General features: G+C 43.7%; 1 protein-coding gene and 2 long non-coding RNA genes across 8 annotated transcripts; 2 read left to right on the top strand and 1 right to left on the bottom strand.

Annotated features, from left to right (window-relative positions):
• Positions 1–2,254: 2,254 nt before the first annotated feature.
• On the bottom strand, positions 2,255–20,968 carry LOC118391463 (serine/threonine-protein phosphatase 2B catalytic subunit gamma isoform-like). Of its 5 annotated transcripts, none has more exons than XR_008060961.1 (14): positions 20,347–20,967; positions 13,586–13,783; positions 13,386–13,510; positions 12,988–13,099; positions 11,209–11,354; positions 10,826–11,043; positions 10,655–10,749; positions 10,426–10,551; positions 10,245–10,322; positions 8,089–8,173; positions 7,794–7,891; positions 3,178–3,204; positions 2,449–2,704; positions 2,255–2,328 (listed from the first exon to the last, which is right to left on the bottom strand). XR_008060961.1 is itself a non-coding variant. In XM_052458193.1 (14 exons), exons 2-14 carry the CDS (start codon positions 20,405–20,407, stop codon positions 2,538–2,540), a joined length of 1,536 nt encoding a protein of 511 aa, XP_052314153.1. In that variant the 5' UTR covers positions 20,408–20,417; positions 20,513–20,967; the 3' UTR covers positions 2,335–2,537. The 5 variants fall into 5 exon arrangements, 4 of the variants coding, with proteins under 4 accessions (XP_052314153.1, XP_052314154.1, XP_052314155.1 ...); XM_052458193.1 differs by lacking the exon at positions 2,255–2,328 and having other exon boundaries at positions 2,335–2,704; positions 20,347–20,417; positions 20,513–20,967; XM_052458194.1 differs by lacking the exon at positions 2,255–2,328 and having other exon boundaries at positions 2,335–2,704; positions 20,347–20,417; positions 20,841–20,945.
• LOC127906356 (uncharacterized) lies at positions 5,025–7,780 on the top strand. Its single transcript, XR_008060963.1, has 3 exons — positions 5,025–5,101; positions 5,406–5,543; positions 6,835–7,780. It is a non-coding gene; the product is annotated as an uncharacterized LOC127906356 (long non-coding RNA).
• LOC127906357 (uncharacterized) lies at positions 8,182–9,470 on the top strand. 2 transcript variants are annotated; one of them, XR_008060964.1, is made up of 3 exons: positions 8,182–8,314; positions 8,929–9,082; positions 9,189–9,470. It is a non-coding gene; the product is annotated as an uncharacterized LOC127906357 (long non-coding RNA). The 2 variants fall into 2 exon arrangements; XR_008060965.1 differs by lacking the exon at positions 8,182–8,314 and adding an exon at positions 8,325–8,452 and having other exon boundaries at positions 8,557–9,082.
• Positions 20,969–21,813: the final 845 nt, after the last annotated feature.

The following is a 21,813-nucleotide window of genomic DNA, read 5'->3' as shown; positions in this document are numbered from 1 at the left end:
GGGAACATTTATAATGTACATATAATATAAATGTCAATACTCTTGTCACACTGTCATTGGCATTAGAAAGGATGGATTTAATGCAATGGCGGTTCAAACGGATTTCTCTTTTATTCAAGTGCTCTTGCTTGCTCTTTTTGGGTGGGACACAGACACAGCGAAGGTACTTTATATATCTTAGGCACCATAGCCTAGGTACATTATATACTATATATCTTAGGCACCATAGCCTAGGTACATTATATACTATATATCTTAGGCACCATAGCCTAGGTACATTATATACTATATATCTTAGGCATCATAGCCTAGGTACTTTATATACTATATATCTTAGGCATCATAGCCTAGGTACTTTATATCTTAGTTATGTTGTCTAATATATAAAGTACCAAGGCAAAGACCTTTATATGAGTTGCAGCGTAGGTCTTCCTTTGCCAAGCACACAAATAGGTAAAAAGGTGGTGTGACTATTATCCCAATTATCAACTCAAAATTACAAAATGGATTTGCCTTTTATTTAATATGGCAGTGATGCCCCAGCCTAGGGACAGTCAATAAAGAAATGTACATTGTAGATTGAGTCGTCATGTATCTTTTATAGAAATGTACAATGTAGATTAAATCATGTGTCATTTGTTCAGATCCACTGTTAGACTCCAATGACATTAGATTCATTCTAGATGATGAAATAAATAAACATGATGCTAGGACTGATTCTCTGGAGGCCAAGTAACAAAGACCCATCCTTACTGCCCCTCAGAGAGAGGGAGGGAGAAGAGGAGAGCAGGAAAAGAGGGGGACACGGAGGGAGTAGGATAGGGAGGGAGGGACACAGAGAGAGGGAGGGAGGGAGGGATACGGAGAGTGGGAGGGAGGGATACGGAGGGAGAGCGGGAGGGAGGGATCCGGAGGGAGAGCGGGAGGGAGGGATCCGGAGGGAGAGCGGGAGGGAGGGATCCGGAGGGAGAGCGGGAGGGAGGGATCCGGAGGGAGAGCGGGAGGGAGGGATACGGAGGGAGAGCGGGAGGGATCCGGAGGGAGAGCGGGAGGGAGGGATCCGGAGGGAGAGAGGGAGGGATCCGGAGGGAGAGCGGGAGGGAGGGATCCGGAGGGAGAGCGGGAGGGAGGGATCCGGAGGGAGAGCGGGAGGGAGGGATCCGGAGGGAGAGCGGGAGGGAGGGATCCGGAGGGAGAGCGGGAGGGAGGGATCCGGAGGGAGAGCGGGAGGGAGGGATCCGGAGGGAGAGCGGGAGGGAGGGATACGGAGGGAGAGCGGGGGGAGGGATCCGGAGGGAGAGCGGGAGGGAGGGATCCGGAGGAGAGCGGGAGGGAGGGATCCGGAGGGAGAGCGGGGGAGGGGGAGGAGATCGGGAGGGATACGGAGGGGAGGGAGGGATCCGGAGGGAGAGCGGGAGGGATACGGAGGGAGAGCGGGAGGGATCCGGAGGGAGCGGGAGCGGGAGGGAGGGATACGGAGGGAGAGCGGGAGGGATACGGAGGGAGAGCGGGAGGGATCCGGAGGGAGAGCGGGAGGGATCCGGAGGGAGAGCGGGGGAGGGGAGGGGATACGGAGGGGAGCGGGAGGGAGGGGGATCCGGAGGGAGAGCGGGAGGGAGGGATCCGGAGGGAGAGCGGGGGAGGGATCCGGAGGGAGAGCGGGGAGGGAGGGATCCGGAGGGAGAGCGGGAGGGAGGGATCCGGAGGGAGAGCGGGAGGGAGGGATCCGGAGGGAGAGCGGGAGGGAGGGATCCGGAGGGAGAGCGGGAGGGGAGGGATCCGGAGGGAGAGGGAGGGGGATCCGGAGGGAGAGCGGGAGGGAGGGATCCGGAGGGAGAGAGCGGGAGGGAGGGATCCGGAGGGAGAGCGGGAGGGGATCCGGAGGAGGGAGCGGAGGGGAGCGGGAGGGAGGGATCCGGAGGGAGAGCGGGAGGGATCCGGAGGGAGAGCGGGAGGGAGGGATCCGGAGGGAGAGCGGGAGGGATCCGGAGGGAGAGCGGGAGGGATCCGGAGGGAGAGCGGAGGGAGAGCGGGAGGGAGGGATCCGGAGGGAGAGCGGGAGGGAGGGATCCGGAGGGAGAGAGGAGGGGAGGGAGGGATCCGAGAGGGAGGGTGGGATCGGAGGGAGGGAGGGATCCGGAGGGAGAGCGGAGGGAGGGATCGGAGGGAGGGAGGGAGCGGGAGGGATCCGGAGGGATCGGGGAGGGAGAGCGGGAGGGATCCGGAGGGAGAGCGGGAGGGAGAGAGTCGGAGGGAGGGATCCGGAGGGAGAGCGGGAGGGATCCGGAGGGAGAGCGGGAGGGAGGGATACGGAGGGAGAGCGGGAGGAGGGATCCGGAGGGAGAGCGGGAGGGAGGGATCCGGAGGGAGAGCGGGAGGGATCCGGAGGGAGAGCGGGAGGGATCCGGAGGGAGAGCGGGAGGGAGGGATACGGAGAGCGGGGGGAGGGATACGGAGAGCGGGGGGAGGGAGAGCGGGAGTCGAGAGGGAAAATTTTGAGCGGGAGGGAGGGATACAGAGGGAGGTGGGCCAGATGCCTAGGCCTGTGTGTTGGTCCCGTTCTTGTTAGGTGGGCCACTGGCTGGGAGGTTGTTGGGAGGGGGAGGAGCATCTTGGCGAGGGGGCATCCGTTCATTGACCCTGTCCAGACCTCGGGCCTCCTCAAAGGACTGGATCTTATGCTGCGGGTTGAACCCTTGGATAGCTGGAGAGAGATGTAGAGTTTAGCATCAGTGCAGGATACAGCACAATACAGGGGGTTTGGTCTGACTCTTAGTAAGGGAGGTATGGGGGTGAAGAGGAAGATTTAGGATCTAATCTACAGTCTAGTAGGTAGTAGGTAGGGGTAATAGAAGTATAGTCTAATATGGTCATGTTTAGTCTAATACATAAAGACATTGTAGACTTGAGGGGTTTGGTTGTTAGAGGTAAAAGACACTTACTTCAAAAACATCAAGGCAGCAAACAAACAACAGAGAAAAGGAGATTGAGACCAGGTGGAGGAGAGGGAGTGGAGCCAAGTCTCAGACTATTTGGTAAATGGCATAGTCTGATACTTTAAAACTTCATGGTATGTCTTCTTAACTTAGTAATATGTATATAAACAACAATAATACACTCAAATTTTGGGGAGGGAGGAAGAGAGATGGAGACAGAGATGAGAAATGACTTGCGTACCTCGTGCCTCTTCTGCCTGTACGGTAGCTGTGTAAGCGTGAGTAGTAGAGCCATGCCCAAAACATACAGAGAGAGAGTTAACATTACCAACAGACCCAGATCAGTGAGTTGTTATCAATTCATTCAGAGTGTTAAACATCTATAGTCAGTGAGTTATCAATTTATTTATTCAGAGTGTTAAACATCTATAGTCAGTGAGTTATCAATTTATTTATTCAGAGTGTTAAACATCTATAGTCATTGAGTTATCAATGTATTTATTCAGAGTGTTAAACATCTATAGTCAGTGAGTTATCAATTTATTTATTCAGAGTGTTAAACATCTATAGTCAGTGAGTTATCAATTTATTTATTCAGAGTGTTAAACATCTATAGTCATTGAGTTATCAATTTATTTATTCAGAGTGTTAAACATCTATAGTCATTGAGTTATCAATTTATTTATTCAGAGTGTTAAACATCTATAGTCATTGAGTTATCAATTTATTTATTCAGAGTGTTAAACATCTATAGTCATTGAGTTATCAATTTATTTATTCAGAGTGTTAAACATCTATAGTCATTGAGTTATCAATTTATTTATTCAGAGTGTTAAACATCTATAGTCATTGAGTTATCAATTTATTTATTCAGAGTGTTAAACATCTATAGTCATTGAGTTATCAATTTATTTATTCAGAGTGTTAAACATCTATAGTCATTGAGTTATCAATTTATTTATTCAGAGTGTTAAACATCTATTGTCAGTGAGTTATCAATTTATTTATTCAGAGTGTTAAACATCTATAGTCATTGAGTTATCAATTTATTTATTCAGAGTGTTAAACATCTATAGTCATTGAGTTATCAATTTATTTATTCAGAGTGTTAAACATCTATAGTCATTGAGTTATCAATTTATTTATTCAGTTAAACATCTATAGTGAGTTATCAATTTATTTATTAAACATCTATAGTCATTGAGTTATCAATGTATTTATTCAGAGTGTTAAACATCTATAGTCAGTGAGTTATCAATTTATTTATTCAGAGTGTTAAACATCTATTGTCAGTGAGTTATCAATTTATTTATTCAGAGTGTTAAACATCTATAGTCATTGAGTTATCAATTTATTTATTCAGAGTGTTAAACATCTATAGTCAGTGAGTTATCAATTTATTTATTCAGAGTGTTAAACATCTATAGTCATTGAGTTATCAATTTATTTATTCAGAGTGTTAAACATCTATAGTCAGTGAGTTATCAATTTATTTATTCAGAGTGTTAAACATCTATAGTCAGTGAGTTATCAATTTATTTATTCAGAGTGTTAAACATCTATAGTCATTGAGTTATCAATTTATTTATTCAGAGTGTTAAACATCTATAGTCAGTGAGTTATCAATTTATTTATTCAGAGTGTTAAACATCTATAGTCAGTGAGTTATCAATTTATTTATTCAGAGTGTTAAACATCTATAGTCATTGAGTTATCAATTTATTTATTCAGAGTGTTAAACATCTATAGTCATTGAGTTATCAATTTATTTATTCAGAGTGTTAAACATCTATAGTCATTGAGTTATCAATTTATTTATTCAGAGTGTTAAACATCTATAGTCAGTGAGTTATCAATTTATTTATTCAGAGTGTTAAACATCTATAGTCATTGAGTTATCAATTTATTTATTCAGAGTGTTAAACATCTATAGTCATTGAGTTATCAATTTATTTATTCAGAGTGTTAAACATCTATAGTCATTGAGTTATCAATTTATTTATTCAGAGTGTTAAACATCTATAGTCATTGAGTTATCAATGTATTTATTCAGAGTGTTAAACATCTATAGTCAGTGAGTTATCAATTTTTATTTATTCAGAGTGTTAAACATCTATAGTCAGTGAGTTATCAATTTATTTATTCAGAGTGTTAAACATCTATTAGTCATTGAGTTATCAATTTATTTATTCAGAGTGTTAAACATCTATAGTCAGTGAGTTATCAATTTATTTATTCAGAGTGTTAAACATCTATAGTCATTGAGTTATCAATTTATTTATTCAGAGTGTTAAACATCTATAGTCAGTGAGTTATCAATTTATTTATTCAGAGTGTTAAACATCTATAGTCATTGAGTTATCAATTTATTTATTCAGAGTGTTAAACATCTATAGTCATTGAGTTATCAATTTATTTATTCAGTTAAACATCTATAGTGTTATCAATTTATTTATTAAACATCTATAGTCAGTGAGTTATCAATTTATTTATTCAGAGTGTTAAACATCTATAGTCAGTGAGTTATCAATTTATTTATTCAGAGTGTTAAACATCTATAGTCATTGAGTTATCAATTTATTTATTCAGAGTGTTAAACATCTATTAGTAGTCAGTTATCAATTTATTTATTTGAGTTATCAATTTATTTATTCAGAGTGTTAAACAGTGAGTTATCTATAGTCAGTTGAGTTATCAATTTATTTATTCAGAGTGTTAAACATCTATAGTCATTGAGTTATCAATTTATTTATTCAGAGTGTTAAACATCTATAGTCAGTGAGTTATCAATTTATTTATTCAGAGTGTTAAACATCTATAGTCATTGAGTTATCAATTTATTTATTCAGAGTGTTAAACATCTATAGTCAGTGAGTTATCAATTTATTTATTCAGAGTGTTAAACATCTATTAAACAATTTATTTATCTATAGTCATTGAGTTATCAATTTATTTATTCAGAGTGTTAAACATCTATAGTCATTGAGTTATCAATTTATTTATTCAGAGTGTTAAACATCTATAGTCATTGAGTTATCAATTTATTTATTCAGAGTGTTAAACATCTATTGTCAGTGAGTTATCAATTTATTTATTCAGAGTGTTAAACATCTATAGTCATTGAGTTATCAATTTATTTATTCAGAGTGTTAAACATCTATAGTCATTGAGTTATCAATTTATTTATTCAGAGTGTTAAACATCTATAGTCATTGAGTTATCAATTTATTTATTCAGAGTGTTAAACATCTATAGTCATTGAGTTATCAATTTATTTATTCAGAGTGTTAAACATCTATAGTCATGAGTTATCAATTTATTTATTTGTTAAGTTATCTATAGTCATTGAGTTATCAATTTATTTATTCAGAGTGTTAAACATCTATAGTCAGTGAGTTATCAATTTATTTATTCAGAGTGTTAAACATCTATAGTCATTGAGTTATCAATTTATTTATTCAGAGTGTTAAACATCTATAGTCAGTGAGTTATCAATTTATTTATTCAGAGTGTTAAACATCTATAGTCATTGAGTTATCAATTTATTTATTCAGAGTGTTAAACATCTATAGTCATTGAGTTATCAGTTATTTATTTATTCAGAGTGTTAAACATCTATAGTCATTGAGTTATCAATTTATTTATTCAGAGTGTTAAACATCTATGAGTCAGTGAGTTATCAATTTATTTATTCAGAGTGTTAAACATCTATAGTCATTGAGTTATCAATTTATTTATTCAGAGTGTTAAACATCTATAGTCATTGAGTTATCAATTTATTTATTCAGAGTGTTAAACATCTATAGTCATTGAGTTATCAATGTATTTATTCAGAGTGTTAAACATCTATAGTCAGTGAGTTATCAATGTATTTATTCAGAGTGTTAAACATCTATAGTCAGTGAGTTATCAATTTATTTATTCAGAGTGTTAAACATCTATAGTCATTGAGTTATCAATTTATTTATTCAGAGTGTTAAACATCTATAGTCATTGAGTTATCAATGTATTTATTCAGAGTGTTAAACATCTATAGTCAGTGAGTTATCAATTTATTTATTCAGAGTGTTAAACATCTATAGTCATTGAGTTATCAATGTATTTATTCAGAGTGTTAAACATCTATAGTCATTGAGTTATCAATGTATTTATTCAGAGTGTTAAACATCTATAGTCATTGAGTTATCAATTTATTTATTCAGAGTGTTAAACATCTATAGTCAGTGAGTTATCAATGTATTTATTCAGAGTGTTAAACATCTATAGTCATTGAGTTATCAATGTATTTATTCAGAGTGTTAAACATCTATAGTCATTGAGTTATCAATGTATTTATTCAGAGTGTTAAACATCTATAGTCAGTGAGTTATCAATTTATTTATTCAGAGTGTTAAACATCTATAGTCATTGAGTTATCAATTTATTTATTCAGAGTGTTAAACATCTATAGTCATTGAGTTGTTATCAATCAGTCATACGATCATTCAACCTCCCCAGCCCACTTCCCTCTGAAACGTGACACAGGAGTTACACATGACTGTGATTAGTGTAGAAAGGGGAAGGTTCTGGGTTTAAGAGATTGATCAAGGTTTAAAGAGAATTCTGCAGGTTAGAGAATGTGGATTAGGGATAGGTGAGTGAGAGAGAGCCAGGGAGTGTGTGTGTGTGAGAGCCAGGGAGTGTGTGTGTGTGAGAGCCAGGGAGTGTGTGTGTGTGTGAGAGTCAGGGAGCCCGAGAAAGGGAGGGTTAAGTCTGTTGGTGGGTTTGAGTGCAGGGAAAGGATAAAACAATTATCTCATGATGCAACAGTAGTTCAGGTGAGAGTGTGTGTGTGTGTGTGTAGGTGTGCATACGTACCGCTCTCCAGGGTCTGCCGTCCTCCAGACAGAACTCCCACAGGCAAGGCCCCAGTGGGGGTCAGCCCCTTCAGCTGCAACACACTCTCATTCTCCTCTCTGTCAACACACACATTCAGTTTCCAGAGTCAACAGGATGGTTGTTACAAACGGGGCACCATACAAAGAGTGGACTGGAAGCTGAACATAACCAAGTCCAGATAGAATCTGTCTGCAGGTCTTCTCATCAATGCCTTTACAGTAGTTGATTACATCTAATCAATGAAAACAGAGAGTCAAACACGCGTGTACTGTACCTGAGCACAGAAAAGACACGGGCCATTTTCCCAATCGCTCGGATCTTATTCCTGATTACCTCCTTCCTCACAGCAGAAGTTCCAGCTGAGAGGGAGAGAAAGGTAGAGGGAGAGAAAACGAGAAAGCGAGAGAGAGGGAAAGAGGATTGAGAGAAAGAAGGTAGGAGAGAGGGAGAAAGAAGGTAGGAGAGAGGGAGAAAGAAGGTAGGAGAGAGGGAGAAAGAAGGTAGGAGAGAGGGAGAGAGAGGGAGAAAGAAGGAGAGAGAGGGAGAAAGAAGGAGAGAGAGGGAGAAAGAAGGAAGGAGAGAGGGAGAAAGAAGGAAGGAGAGAGGGAGAAAGAAGGAAGGAGAGAGGGAGAAAGAAGGTAGGAGAGAGGGAGAAAGAAGGAAGGAGAGAGGGAGAAAGAAGGTAGGAGAGAGGAAGAAGGAGAGAGAGGGAGAAAGAAGGTAGGAGAGAGGGAGAAAGAAGGAAGGAGAGAGGGAGAAAGAAGGAAGGAGAGAGGGAGAAAGAAGGAAGGAGAGAGGGAGAAAGAAGGTAGGAGAGAGGAAGAAAGAAGGTAGGAGAGAGGGAGAAAGAAGGAAGGAGAGAGGGAGAAAGAAGGTAGGAGAGAGGGGGAAAGAAGGTAGGAGAGAGGAAGAAAGAAGGTAGGAGAGAGGAAGAAAGAAGGTAGGAGAGAGGGAGAAAGAAGGTAGGAGAGAGGGAGAAAGAAGGAAGGAGAGAGGGAGAAAGAAGGAAGGAGAGAGGGAGAAAGAAGGAAGGAGAGAGGGAGAAAGAAGGAGAGAGAGGGAGAAAGAAGGAAGGAGAGAGGGAGAAAGAAGGAAGGAGAGAGGGAGAAAGAAGGTAGGAGAGAGGGAGAAAGAAGGTAGGAGAGAGGGAGAAAGAAGGTAGGAGAGAGGGAGAAAGAAGGTAGGAGAGAGGGAGAAAGAAGGTAGGAGAGAGGGAGAAAGAAGGTAGGAGAGAGGGAGAAAGAAGGTAGGAGAGAGGGAGAAAGAAGGTAGGAGAGAGGGAGAAAGAAGGAAGGAGAGGGAGAAAGAAGGAAGGAGAGGGAGAAAGAAGGAAGGAGAGAGGGAGAAAGAAGGAAGGAGAGAGGGAGAAAGAAGGTAGGAGAGAGGGAGAAAGAAGGTAGGAGAGAGGGAGAAAGAAGGAAGGAGAGAGGGAGAAAGAAGGAAGAAAGAAGGAAGGAGAAAGAAGGAAGGAGAGAGGGAGAAAGAAGGAAGGAGAGGGAGAAAGAAGGAAGGAGAGGGAGAAAGAAGGAAGGAGTGGGAGAAAGAAGGAAGGAGAGAGGGAGAAAGAAGGTAGGAGAGAGGGAGAAAGAAGGTAGGAGAGAGGGAGAAAGAAGGAGAGAGAGGGAGAAAGAAGGTAGGAGAGAGGGAGAAAGAAGGTAGGAGAAAGAAGGTAGGAGAGAGGGAGAAAGAAGGTAGGAGAGAGGGAGAAAGAAGGAAGGAGAGGGAGAAAGAAGGAAGGAGAGAGAGAAAGAAGGAAGGAGAGAGGGAGAAAGAAGGTAGGAGAGAGGGAGAAAGAAGGAAGGAGAGAGGGAGAAAGAAGGTAGGAGAGAGGGAGAAAGAAGGAAGGAGAGAGGGAGAAAGAAGGTAGGAGAGAGGGAGAAAGAAGGAAGGAGAGAGGGAGAAAGAAGGAAGGAGAGAGGGAGAAAGAAGGAGAGAGGGAGAAAGAAGGAAGGAGAGAGGGAGAAAGAAGGAAGGAGAGAGGGAGAAAGAAGGAAGGAGAGAGGGAGAAAGAAGGTAGGAGAGAGGGAGAAAGAAGGGTGAGGTAACAGACTTGTGAAACATAACACACCGTCCGTGTTCGAGAGCATCCAAAACCGTGACGTATCATGGGTAAATGGATGTTTAGATCAGTCAGTCAACTTTAAAGTCTGCTGCAATGTCAAACGCGCCCACACACAGCTCAGCTGATACTCAGCTGCCATGTGGCAACAATAGAGGCGTTGATAAATATCTGTTGTTGGAGCCGTTAGGGGTGTGAACTCTATCACCTCTCTTCACGTCTATTTTTGCTACACTGCACTTCAGTCAAAAACAACTTCACTTCCTTAAAGGTTTCATTTCCTCTTTGAAGAAACACGTTGCAACTATAATCATCATTTTCATCCATGGAAAGTCAATATGAAAGAGTTGTTAAGTGTCTGTGTCTCTTACCCTCGCAGGTGTCGTCTCCTTCAGACATGAGCTCGTCATCAGAGCAGATGTTGAGCACGTTAACCAGCATCTCTGTCACTGTAGGAACACACACACATTATCTCGCACAGAGGTCAGTCTTGCAAAGGTAACAAGAAGCCCAAAGTTACTACACACCGTTATAACACACACATACACTCACCCTTCTCGCCGACGAAGGGCAGCGACCAGGTGAAGACGTCCATGAAGTTGGGCAGCCAGTAGGGGTGTGGGGAGCAGTTGAACTGACGGATGTTCATCACGTTGTTCTCATACTTCAGCACCGCCGCTACAAGAACACACACACACACACACATGATCTTCCCTGTGTTGCCATGGTTTCTACCTTGTTGTCATGGTTTCTAACGTGGGTAACCTTTGTGTTTGTTTACCTTTGTTGTTGTACACGTCCAGGTAATTCGGAGCAGAGAATATCGTGATCAAAGAAGGAAAACCCGTCGTCTGGCTTTTCCTGTACATTCTATACCTGGAATACACAGTTTATATCACAAAACAGTATCATACTACTATTATTATGAATGAATATTATTAATAATACTCACCCAGCGTCCTGGGCTTCATGTGCTCTTATTACTGACAGCAGATTATTGTTCATCAGAAAGTCACATACTGCTGGGTAACTGTAGAAGTAGGAGCAGCCTCGAACTGAGTTATGAGCAAAGTGTTCCTGGGTCTTCTCAGAGCCGTAGTCTTCTCCAGGGTCTGACCACAGCAGGTCACACATGGGTCCGAACGCAGGGGGCTCCTTAAACCGGTCCAGCTGGTCAACACAGAGTTAAACACAGTGAATCTACAGGGTTAATCCGGTTAAACAGTTAAATAACGCTGGGCGCTCCTTATACCAGTCAAAACACTTAATATCATTGTCAGTTAAAACAATTAATAGAGAGTTAATCCAAAGTAGGTTAGAGGTCAGGGGTTATACCTTGCGTATGTCGTCCAGGCAGGTGATTTCGGGGCTCAGGCCTCCGTGGACACACAGGAACTGCTGGTTGAGGAGCGCAGCCAGAGGAAGGCAATCAAACGCCTCCATACACGCATCATACACACGCTCAGAGTACTTTATCTTACCTAGAACAGAGAGGACATTATTATTACTATAAGACATACACACGCTCAGAGTACTTTATCTTACCTAGAACAGAGAGGACATTATTATTACTATAAGACATACACACGCTCAGAGTACTTTATCTTACCTAGAACAGAGAGGACATTATTATTACTATAAGACATACACACGCTCAGAGTACTTTATCTTACCTAGAACACAACAGAGAGGACATTATTATTACTATAAGACATACACACACTCAGAGTACTTTATCTTACCTAGAACAGAGAGGACATTATTATTACTATAAGACATACACACGCTCAGAGTACTTTATCTTACCTAGAACAGAGAGGACATTATTATTACTATAAGACATACACACTTTATCGCTAGAACAGACATTATTATTACTTTATCTTACTTTATCTAGAACAGAGAGGACATTATTATTACTATAAGACATACACACGCTCAGAGTACTTTATCTTACCTAGAACAGAGAGGACATTATTATTACTATAAGACATACACACGCTCAGAGTACTTTATCTTACCTAGAACACAACAGAGAGGACATTATTATTACTATAAGACATACACACGCTCAGAGTACTTTATCTTACCTAGAACAGAGAGGACATTATTATTACTATAAGACATACACACGCTCAGAGTACTTTATCTTACCTAGAACAGAGAGGACATTATTATTACTATAAGACATACACACACTCAGAGTACTTTATCTTACCTAGAACAAAACAGAGAGGACATTATTATTACTATAAGACATACACACACTCAGAGTACTTTATCTTACCTAGAACAGAGAGGACATTATTATTACTATAAGACATACACACACTCAGAGTACTTTATCTTACCTAGAACACAACAGAGAGGACATTATTATTACTATAAGACATACACACGCTCAGAGTACTTTATCTTACCTAGAACAGAGAGGACATTATTATTACTATAAGACACACACACTCAGAGTACTTTATCTTACCTAGAACACAACAGAGAGGACATTATTATTACTATAAGACATACACACGCTCAGAGTACTTTATCTTACCTAGAACAAAACAGAGAGGACATTATTATTACTATAAGACATACACACGCTCAGAGTACTTTATCTTACCTAGAACACAACAGAGAGGACATTATTAATACTATAAGACATACAGACACGCACCCACCCACAGAAACCTAGACACGCACCCACCCACCCACAGAAACCTAGACACGCACCCACCCACAGAAACCCAGACACGCACCCACCCACAGAAACCCAGACACGCACCCACCCACAGAAACCCAGACACGCACCCACCCACAGAAACCCAGACACGCACCCACCCACAGAAACCCAGACACACACCCACCCACAGAAACCCAGACACGCACCCACCCACAGAAACCCAGACACGCACACACCCACAGAAACCCAGACACGCACCCACCCACAGAAACCCAGACACGCACCCACCCACAGAAACCCAGACACGCACCCAACCACACACAGGCACCGAAACCTACACCCAACCACACAGGCACAGAAACCTGTACCAACCACACAGGCACAGAAACCTGCACCCACCCCCACACAGACACTAAATACACAGCACCACTCACACTCCTGTTTAAAGGTGAAGTACTCTGTGAGATGCCGGCACTCATGGTTTCCTCTGAGTAGGAACAGAGTGGCGGGGTGGTTGATCTTCAGAGTCCACAGGAACAACACACACTGAAAAGAACGAGAGAGTGAGTTCCATCTCATGTTGCTAACACTAGCTACCATCACAACAGCTAGAATGAAGGACAATAGATATGTAATATCATTAGAATACACTGGCTTAATCAGAACCTAAGAGGGACACAAAACCCAATTGTGTGTGGGGTGGGGTTCGACGACAACTGGGTACTGTGCTGCTGACTTTAAAGATGTGCTCCTAAGCCCTGCAACTCAAGATCGGGTTACAGGCCACGGCTCTTAATGTTAGATGAAACAGCAGATGTAGAAACACACGGACCTCGATGCTGAAGTATCCTCGATCAACATAGTCCCCCAGGAACAGGTAGCGGGTGCTGCTGGGCGAGCCACCCACCTCAAACAGCTTCATCAGGTCAAAGAACTGGCCATGGACATCCCCACACACTGCAACACACACACACACAGTTAGAAGTCCGTCTGTCAGAGAATGTTTGGGGTTAGTAACAGGTCAGAGGTTACCTGTTATAGGTGCTTCCACCTCCAGCATGCATTTCTCTTGTCGCAGGATGTTGGCTCCATCAGTGATGATGCGAAGAGCTGCTTCCTCCTCCAGACGGCCCTCCTTAACAAGATGGGTCTTGAGCACCTCAACACTGGGCTTCCCATCTACATACAGGTCCTTTACCGTCAGCTTGGAGCCAGGGGGGTAGGGCACCGCTACAAAGCAATACAACATTATTATAAACAATATACACTACAAACACTAATTAACTAATGAATCTATCAAACACCAGGACACACCCTCTAGCATCTCTATTGGGTTATTAAAACCCAGGACACACCCTCTAGCACCTCTATTGGTTCATTAACAGCCAGGACACACCCTCTAGCAGCTCTACTGGTTCATTAAAACCCAGGACACACCCTCGAGCAGCTCTACTGGTTCATTAAAACCCAGGACACACCCTCGAGCAGCTCTACTGGTTCATTAACACCCAGGACACACCCTCTAGCAGCTCTACTGGTTCATTAAAACCCAGGACACACCCTCTAGCAGCTCTACTGGTTCATTAAAACCCAGGACACACCCTCGAGCAGCTCTACTGGTTCATTAACACCCAGGACACACCCTCAAGCAGCTCTACTGGTTCATTAAAACCCAGGACACACCCTCTAGCAGCTCTACTGGTTCATTAAAACCCAGGACACACCCTCTAGCAGCTCTACTGGTTCATTAACACCCAGGACACAACATCTGGAGGTTTCAGGGTGCCAATCCTTCCACATTAAAATGTGGTGGCTCTTGTCTAGAGATAGACAGTGTGTGTGTGCGTGTGTGTTGCATGGCTGAGTGACTGGGTAAAAATACAGTGTCATATTTGCAAGAGGACTGGCAGGAATCAGGAAGATCATATTTGACTGGCAAAAAAACATCTGTATCGGTCTCCCTCCCTCTGGGCTATATTAAGTCCTAGTCACATAAATAGTCTACCATTCATTCATCAGAACCCCCTATTTTATATTACCGTCGGTGTGGTGCCAGGTATTGCATCCATAATTCCCTCTGAAAATAGCTAAAATACACTATATTTCCAAAAGTATGGGGACACCTGCTCATCGAACATCTCATTACAAAATCATGGGCATTAATATGGAGTTGGTCCTCCTTTTGCTGCTATAAAAGCATCCACTTTTCTGGGAAGGCTTTCCACTAGATGTTGGAACATTGCTGCAGGGACTTGCTTCCATTCAGCCACAAGAGCATTAATGGTGTTCCACCAAAGGTGTTCAAATGGGGTTGAGGCCAGGGATCTGTACAGACCAGTCAAATTCTTCCACACTGATCTTGACAAACCATTTTGCATGGACCTTGCTTAGTGCACGGGGGCATTGTCATGCTGGAACAGGAAAGGGCCTTCCCCAAACTGTTGCCATAAAGATGGAAGCACAGAATTGTCTAGAATATCATTGTATGCTGTAGTGTTAAAATGTCCTTTCACTGGAACTAAGGGGCCTATCATGAACCATGAAAAACAGCCCCAGACCATTATTCCTCCTCCACCACCAAACTTTACAGATGGCACTATGCATTCGGGCAGGTAGTGTTCTACTGGCATCCGCCAAACACAGATTCGTCCCTCGGACTGCCAGATGGTGAAGCGTGATTCATCACTCCATAGAAGGCGTTTCCACTGTTCCAGAGTCCAATGGCGGCAAGCTTTACACCCCTCCAGCCGACACTTGGCATTGTGCATGGTGATCTTAGGCTTGTGTGTGGCTGCTCTGCCATGGAAACCCATTTCATGAAGCTCCCAACGAACAGTTCATGTGCTGATGTTGCTTCTCGAGGCAGTTTGGAACTCGGTATTGAGTATTGCAACCAAGGAGACGATTTATGCTTCAGCACTCGGCGGTCCCATTCTGTGGCCTAACACTTCGTGGCTGACCCGTTGTTGCTCCTAGATGTGTCCACTTCTCAATTACAGCATTTACAGTTGACCATGTGAGCTCTAACAGGTCAGAAATTTTACTAACTGACTTGTTGGAAAGGTGGCAATCTATGATGGTGCCACATTGAATGTCACAGAGCTCTTCAGTAAGGCCATTCTACTGCCAATGTTTGTCTATGGAGATGTGGTCGATTTTATACACCTGTCAGCAATGGGTGTGGCTGAATTAGCCAAATCCACTAATTTAAAGGGGTGTACTTTTGTATATATAGTGTATTTCTTCCCTCCATCTCTCTACCTCTATCCCACCCTCTGCACAGTTAGTGTAACATTTCACCACAGAAGCAGGTCACAGACAGACTGAGCCAATCATGTCACACTAAAGGTTCATCTTATCTAACCCATACGCCACATAGTCCACACACACATACTGGTTCATCATATCACACTACACACACTAATCCCGGGCAGCTCCTGTATACGCTAGGGCCCAGGATACGATCGGGCCTAGGGCAAAAAAAGGGCTCATAGACAGTATCATTACACAGGCAGAGCGATGCAGCTGGCTGGCCTGATCAGGTTACCATCGGTAACTAAGTCAAAATGTCAAAACGTCAACCCTCAGAGAGCACTGACAACACACACGCCTCTGACAAAAACTGATTATTGATCGCAGTGAATTACACTTAAAAACATGTAAAATGTTGGTCCCGTATTTCATGAGCTGAAATAAAAGATCCCAGAAATGTTCCATCCGCACACAAGAGCTTATTTCTCTCAAATGTTGTGCACACATTTTTTTGAAGGTATCTGTGACCAATCGATGCGTATCTGTATTCCAGTTCATGTGAAACCCATAGATTAGGGCCTAATGAATTGATTTCAAATGACTGATTTCCTTTTATGAACTCTTTAATCCTTAATGGTGAATCTGCCACATTACAACAAAGAAGTTATTGCAAACAACCAACACTGTGTTTCCCCCTCGGACATCATTGCATGTGCTATTGAAGCACACAATATTTACTGGGGGGGGGGGAATGTTGCGTCACTCCTCAGCTCGGAAACAATAACAATGGTGGTGGGGGCGAACAGTGGCACTGTTTCCCCATACTGCAGATTCCATCTCTAAAGGCAGAGGTTGCTTTCTTTTGACAAACAACGGTGTGCAACTAATCAACAATGTTAGCATGAGAGATGTGTTCTGACAAAATTCATGGATTCTATTGTAATACCAATTTATCATCACCTCCATGCTGCCACTGTTTGGGTACACAGAGAAGGCGTCTCTTTTAATAAACCTGATTGGCCTAAAAAGCTGACATAAGATGACATTTTGGCCTATTCTAATTTGATGTAGGGAATGGGATATAAATAAGTTGTTTTTGTGACCAGTAGGCCTAATTGGTTAGCGTAAATTACAAACAAAACAATTGGGGGGAAAATGTGTGAATCTTCTAGTGGTTTAGATCTGCCTTGGTAGGCTTCCACACGGACTCATTTCTCTTCGAAAGTTGGCAAAACAACATTTGGTGCAACAGGCCTAGGCCTATACAAAATTAAGCAAGCACAGGCATGCTAGATCTATTGAATGTAGTTGGCCCAGAACAGAGCAGCTGGCCCTTAAATGTACACGGAGGGCTAATATCAAGAACATGCATGTCAAACTCTCCTGACAAAGTTGAGCGATTGACTGCATTACTACTTGTCTTTGTGACAGGTAGATTGACGTGTTAAAAGTGACGAACTGTCTTTTCAAACATCTAACACAAAGCTAACACACAGCTCAGACACCCCACACACCCGACAAGACATGTCTCTTCATAATCCCCAAGTCCAGAACAGAGGCAGGGAAACGCACAGTACTACATACAACTCTATTCCACATCAAGTAACTCAAGTTAGCAGTAAAATTCCACACACACAACAAAAAGACAACGTGGACTGTGGACACACATGGTATTGTTGTAATATTTTACATATTATATTCTAAATGTGTAATGGTGGAGCAGTGTAAATTCGTACAGTGCACAATGTCTTGTCTGATGTAGACTATTGTTTTGTTCGGACCCCGGGAAGAGTAGCGGCTGCTTTGGCAGCATCTGATGGGGATCCCAATAAAATACTAAATGAGGGTAATGTCTACCGGTAATGTCAGCAGATGAACCTAATTTGACTTGTTACACAATTGACATGCCATTAAATGTTTTTTTCCCCCATTTCATTTCATGTTTACTATGTCAGCTAAAAGCTGAATTACAGTAACACATACAATAAACCGATTTAAATGGATAAGATACAACAAAATCTAAATGTCAGGGAGTTGAGACAAGAATGGAGGTTGACCGATCTGAACGGTGGAGAGAGCAGGGAGGGAAAGGGGTGTATCTTGGTCAGTGACAGCCACAGCGAGGGGAGTATCTTGGTCAGTGACAGCCACAGCGAGGGGTGTATCTTGGTCAGTGACAGCCACAGCGAGTGGTGTATCTTGGTCAGTGACAGCCACAGCGAGGGGAGTATCTTGGTCAGTGACAGCCACAGCGAGGGGTGTATCTTGGTCAGTGACAGCCACAGCGAGGGGTGTATCTTGGTCAGTGACAGCCACAGCGAGGGGTGTATCTTGGTCAGTGACAGCCACAGCGAGTGGTGTATCTTGGTCAGTGACAGCCACAGCGAGGGGAGTATCTTGGTCAGTGACAGCCACAGCGAGGGGTGTATCTTGGTCAGTGACAGCCACAGCGAGGGGTGTATCTTGGTCAGTGACAGCCACAGCGAGGGGTGTATCTTGGTCAGTGACAGCCACAGCGAGTGGTGTATCTTGGTCAGTGACAGCCACAGCGAGGGGTGTATCTTGGTCAGTGACAGCCACAGCGAGGGGTGTATCTTGGTCAGTGACAGCCACAGCGAGTGGTGTATCTTGGTCAGTGACAGCCACAGCGAGGGGAGTATCTTGGTCAGTGACAGCCACAGCGAGGGGTGTATCTTGGTCAGTGACAGCCACAGCGAGGGGTGTATCTTGGTCAGTGACAGCCACAGCGAGGGGTGTATCTTGGTCAGTGACAGCCACAGCGAGTGGTGTATCTTGGTCAGTGACAGCCACAGCGAGGGGTGTCTCTTGGTCAGTGACAGCGAGGGGTGTATCTTGGTCAGTGACAGCCACAGCGAGGGGTGTCTCTTGGTCAGTGACAGCCACAGCGAGGGGTGTATCTTGTTCAGTGACAGCCACACCGAGGGGTGTATCTTGGTCAGTGACAGCCACAGCGAGGGGAGTATCTTGGTCAGTGACAGCCACACCGAGGGGTGTATCTTGGTCAGTGACAGCGAGGGGAGTATTTGTCAGTGACAGCCCCAGCGAGGGGTGTATGTATCTTGGTCTGTGACAGCCACAGCGTGGGGTGTATCTTGGTCAGTGACAGCCACAGCGAGGGGAGTATTTTGGTCACAGTTGCAGGCAGGGAGGTCAGTGGGCATAGAGTCAAGCTGTAGGCCTATGTATGAGTGAGTGTGTGCGTGTTTAACCCCATGTCTGTAGGATGGTTAACCTGGCGGCATCAGAGAGGCAGGTTTAATGACCTTGGCAACTTGATGCTCCTAACCCTCTGAGCCTGTCACACATACACGTTGGGTCCACAACAAAGTACAATGTCTTTAAAAAAAAGGTCATCACACTTCTTGGAGCTCCTCTAGCCTACTTGGTCCTCTTCACTCCCCGTGGAGCGTAAGGCCTTACCCTCAGTCCTGTTGTTGTTTTCATAACATAGATCAGGGTTACAGTTAGATCAGACAGCATACAGTAAGCCTACCTGCTACCATTCATAAATACCTGCTACAGTGTAGACAGAGCAGTGGCTATGCACTGTTAGGCTTGCCATTTACATGCTGCACAAGTCCATTACAAATTTCAAATAGAAGCTGATATTTCGAAAGCAAATGTTGCAAGTTGGTAGCAATACCCCCCACACCCCAATAGGCCACCCATGTTGTAAATCAAAAGACCCGCTAAATGCCACTCAATCCACTGACAGTCATTCAGCATATGCCGCAGGGGCCCTGGTTGTGTGTGTATGCTGTGGTATAACCCACCAGTGCGCGCACACACACACATCAAAAGAGGTTGATGGCATCATGGGGAGGACAGGATCGTGGTAATGGCTGGAGCGGAATTGGTGGAATGGTACCAAATACATTAAACATATGGCTTCCATGTGTTTGATGCCATTCCATTTGTTCCCTTCCAGACATTATTATGAGCCGTCCTCCCCTCAGCAGCCTCCACTGACACACACACTCTCTCGCATCACTGGTCTACTGACCCAGACACACATCAAACAGACAGACAAGACACTTGAGAACACACACGCTTATTTCAGTTCAGTCAGTGTGACTGTCAGATAAAACTAAAAATATAATCTAGGTAGGAGTCTCAAAAACATCTGACTATCTAGCTAGTTTGTTACTCCAAGATTGATGGCAAAATCTAAGTTATTTGAGGTAAAATATTTATTAGCTTGCTATTATACTTTATTATCTCACGACGTGTCATCCGAGTGCTGCAGACTAGCAACCTAACTAGGGAAGCTAGCTTGTAAATGAACAAACCATTAACATTATCCCACCTGTTCCAAGCAAGCCAAATACGATGAGCACCTGAACGATCTAAGTAGCTTGCTAACGTTAGTTGGCACGAAGCATCTTGTCCGTATCGGTGCATCTACAGCCAATCAACCTAGTTAGCTTGATCGCTAGCTAGCTGTTTTCATCGCGAATAAGCTGCTAGCCAACTTCCTGCAACCACTTGCTGAATTAATAGAGATACAATTGCATAGCTACCTTTAATGGGCCGATCGGTGGTGGACAGTTTGGTTGGTGTTTGGTCTTTCGTCACCGACATCTCGGCGTATCTGCCACAGGAGGAACCAGTTAGCTAATGGTGTGAATTCCAAGGCGTAGCTAGCAGGCTAGCTAGTGAAATGAACTAGCCGTGCTAGCTAGCTACCTCCAACAGCACCTCTGGATCCGCAGCCGTCCTCTCCGGCAGGGGGTTAGCAGACTAGGGAAGTGCAGATCAACTGGGCAGGAACGTAATTTAGCTAGCAAGATGTGGGGAGGGATGGGGAGGGGGTGGGGGGGGTCACTTTAACCACTAAATGAAAGCTTTCTTCCTGCCTTGTCGAGCCAGAGGTAGCTAGTAAACGAACTGCTGTCAAATTATCTGTCAGATGAACAGACTGCTCCGTTCCAGGAAAAGGTTTCCAACCGATCTCTGTTTTACACACCGCAGCTCAATTCATGTCTTAATTTCATCTGCTTCTTCTTGGTTGTACCTAATCTGATCCAGGCCTCCAGTTTTGGGTTTTAGTCGTGATCAAGTATATCGTCCAGACTGCTGTAGGATTACTGTAGCAATCCACCACAAACGGATTTCCTACAACATGGCTGTGTCTGTCAAACGCATGGTATTGTGGGTAGTGTAGTATTATTGTCATGCCCCGACACCTGTGGGACACACCTGTCCACATAACTGTCTGCTTGTAGGCCGCCTATACAGACACATAAACACACACACATTTGATCTCAATAGCAACAAATATACTGTTTCCTTGAGGTCAAGACCCTTGGTGCACACTGTTGAGCCTGTTGAACCTTTATTTAACGAGGCATGTCAGTTAAGAACACATTCTTATTTACAATGACAACCTACTAAAAGGCCAAAGGCCTCCTGCGGGGATGGGGGATGGGATTAAAAATAAAAAATAAAAATATAGGACAAAACACACATCACAACAAGAAAGACACCACAGCTACATAAAGAGAGACCTGAGACAACATAACATGGCAGCAACACATGACAACACAGTATGGTAGCAACACAACATGACAACAACATGGTGTCAACATAACATGGCAGCAGCACAACATGGAAGCAGTACAAAACATGGTACAACAGTTTGTCTTTTAGTCAATGTACTTTTTGAACACTAGATGTCAATAGCCACTAGTGATATACAGTAACAGTGAAATGTACATTGCCAAAAGTATGTGGCACCACTTCAAATTAGCGGATTCGGCTATTTCAGCAACACCCATTGCTGACAGGTGTATAAAAATCGAGAACACAGCCATGCAATCTCCTTAGACAAACACTGACAGTAGAATGGCCCGAACTGAAGAGCTCAGTGACTTTCAACGAATCTGGGGTGTCTGTCCTGTATCTGAGGGATGTGGGAGGAATCGGGAGACATTTGTTGCCACCTTTCCAGCAAGTCAGTTTGTCAAATGTCTGCCCTGCTAGAGCTG

This window comes from Oncorhynchus keta, chromosome 12, assembly GCF_023373465.1.
Source record: "Oncorhynchus keta strain PuntledgeMale-10-30-2019 chromosome 12, Oket_V2, whole genome shotgun sequence".
NCBI classification, from domain to species: domain Eukaryota; kingdom Metazoa; phylum Chordata; class Actinopteri; order Salmoniformes; family Salmonidae; genus Oncorhynchus; species Oncorhynchus keta.
This window is presented reverse-complemented; position numbering and strand designations above follow the sequence as displayed.

Excerpts from the sequence above, each read along its gene's own strand:
- LOC118391463 (XM_052458193.1), bottom strand. The coding sequence starts at position 20,407 with ATGTCGGTGACGAAAGACCAAACACCAACCAAACTGTCCACCACCGAT. Across the intron at positions 10,323-10,425 it reads GCCCTTCGTCGGCGAGAAGG|TGACAGAGATGCTGGTTAAC; the intron begins GTGAGTGTATGT and ends GTGTTCCTACAG. Across the intron at positions 7,892-8,088 it reads CGTGTCTTTTCTGTGCTCAG|AGAGGAGAATGAGAGTGTGT; the intron begins GTACAGTACACG and ends GTGTGTTGACAG.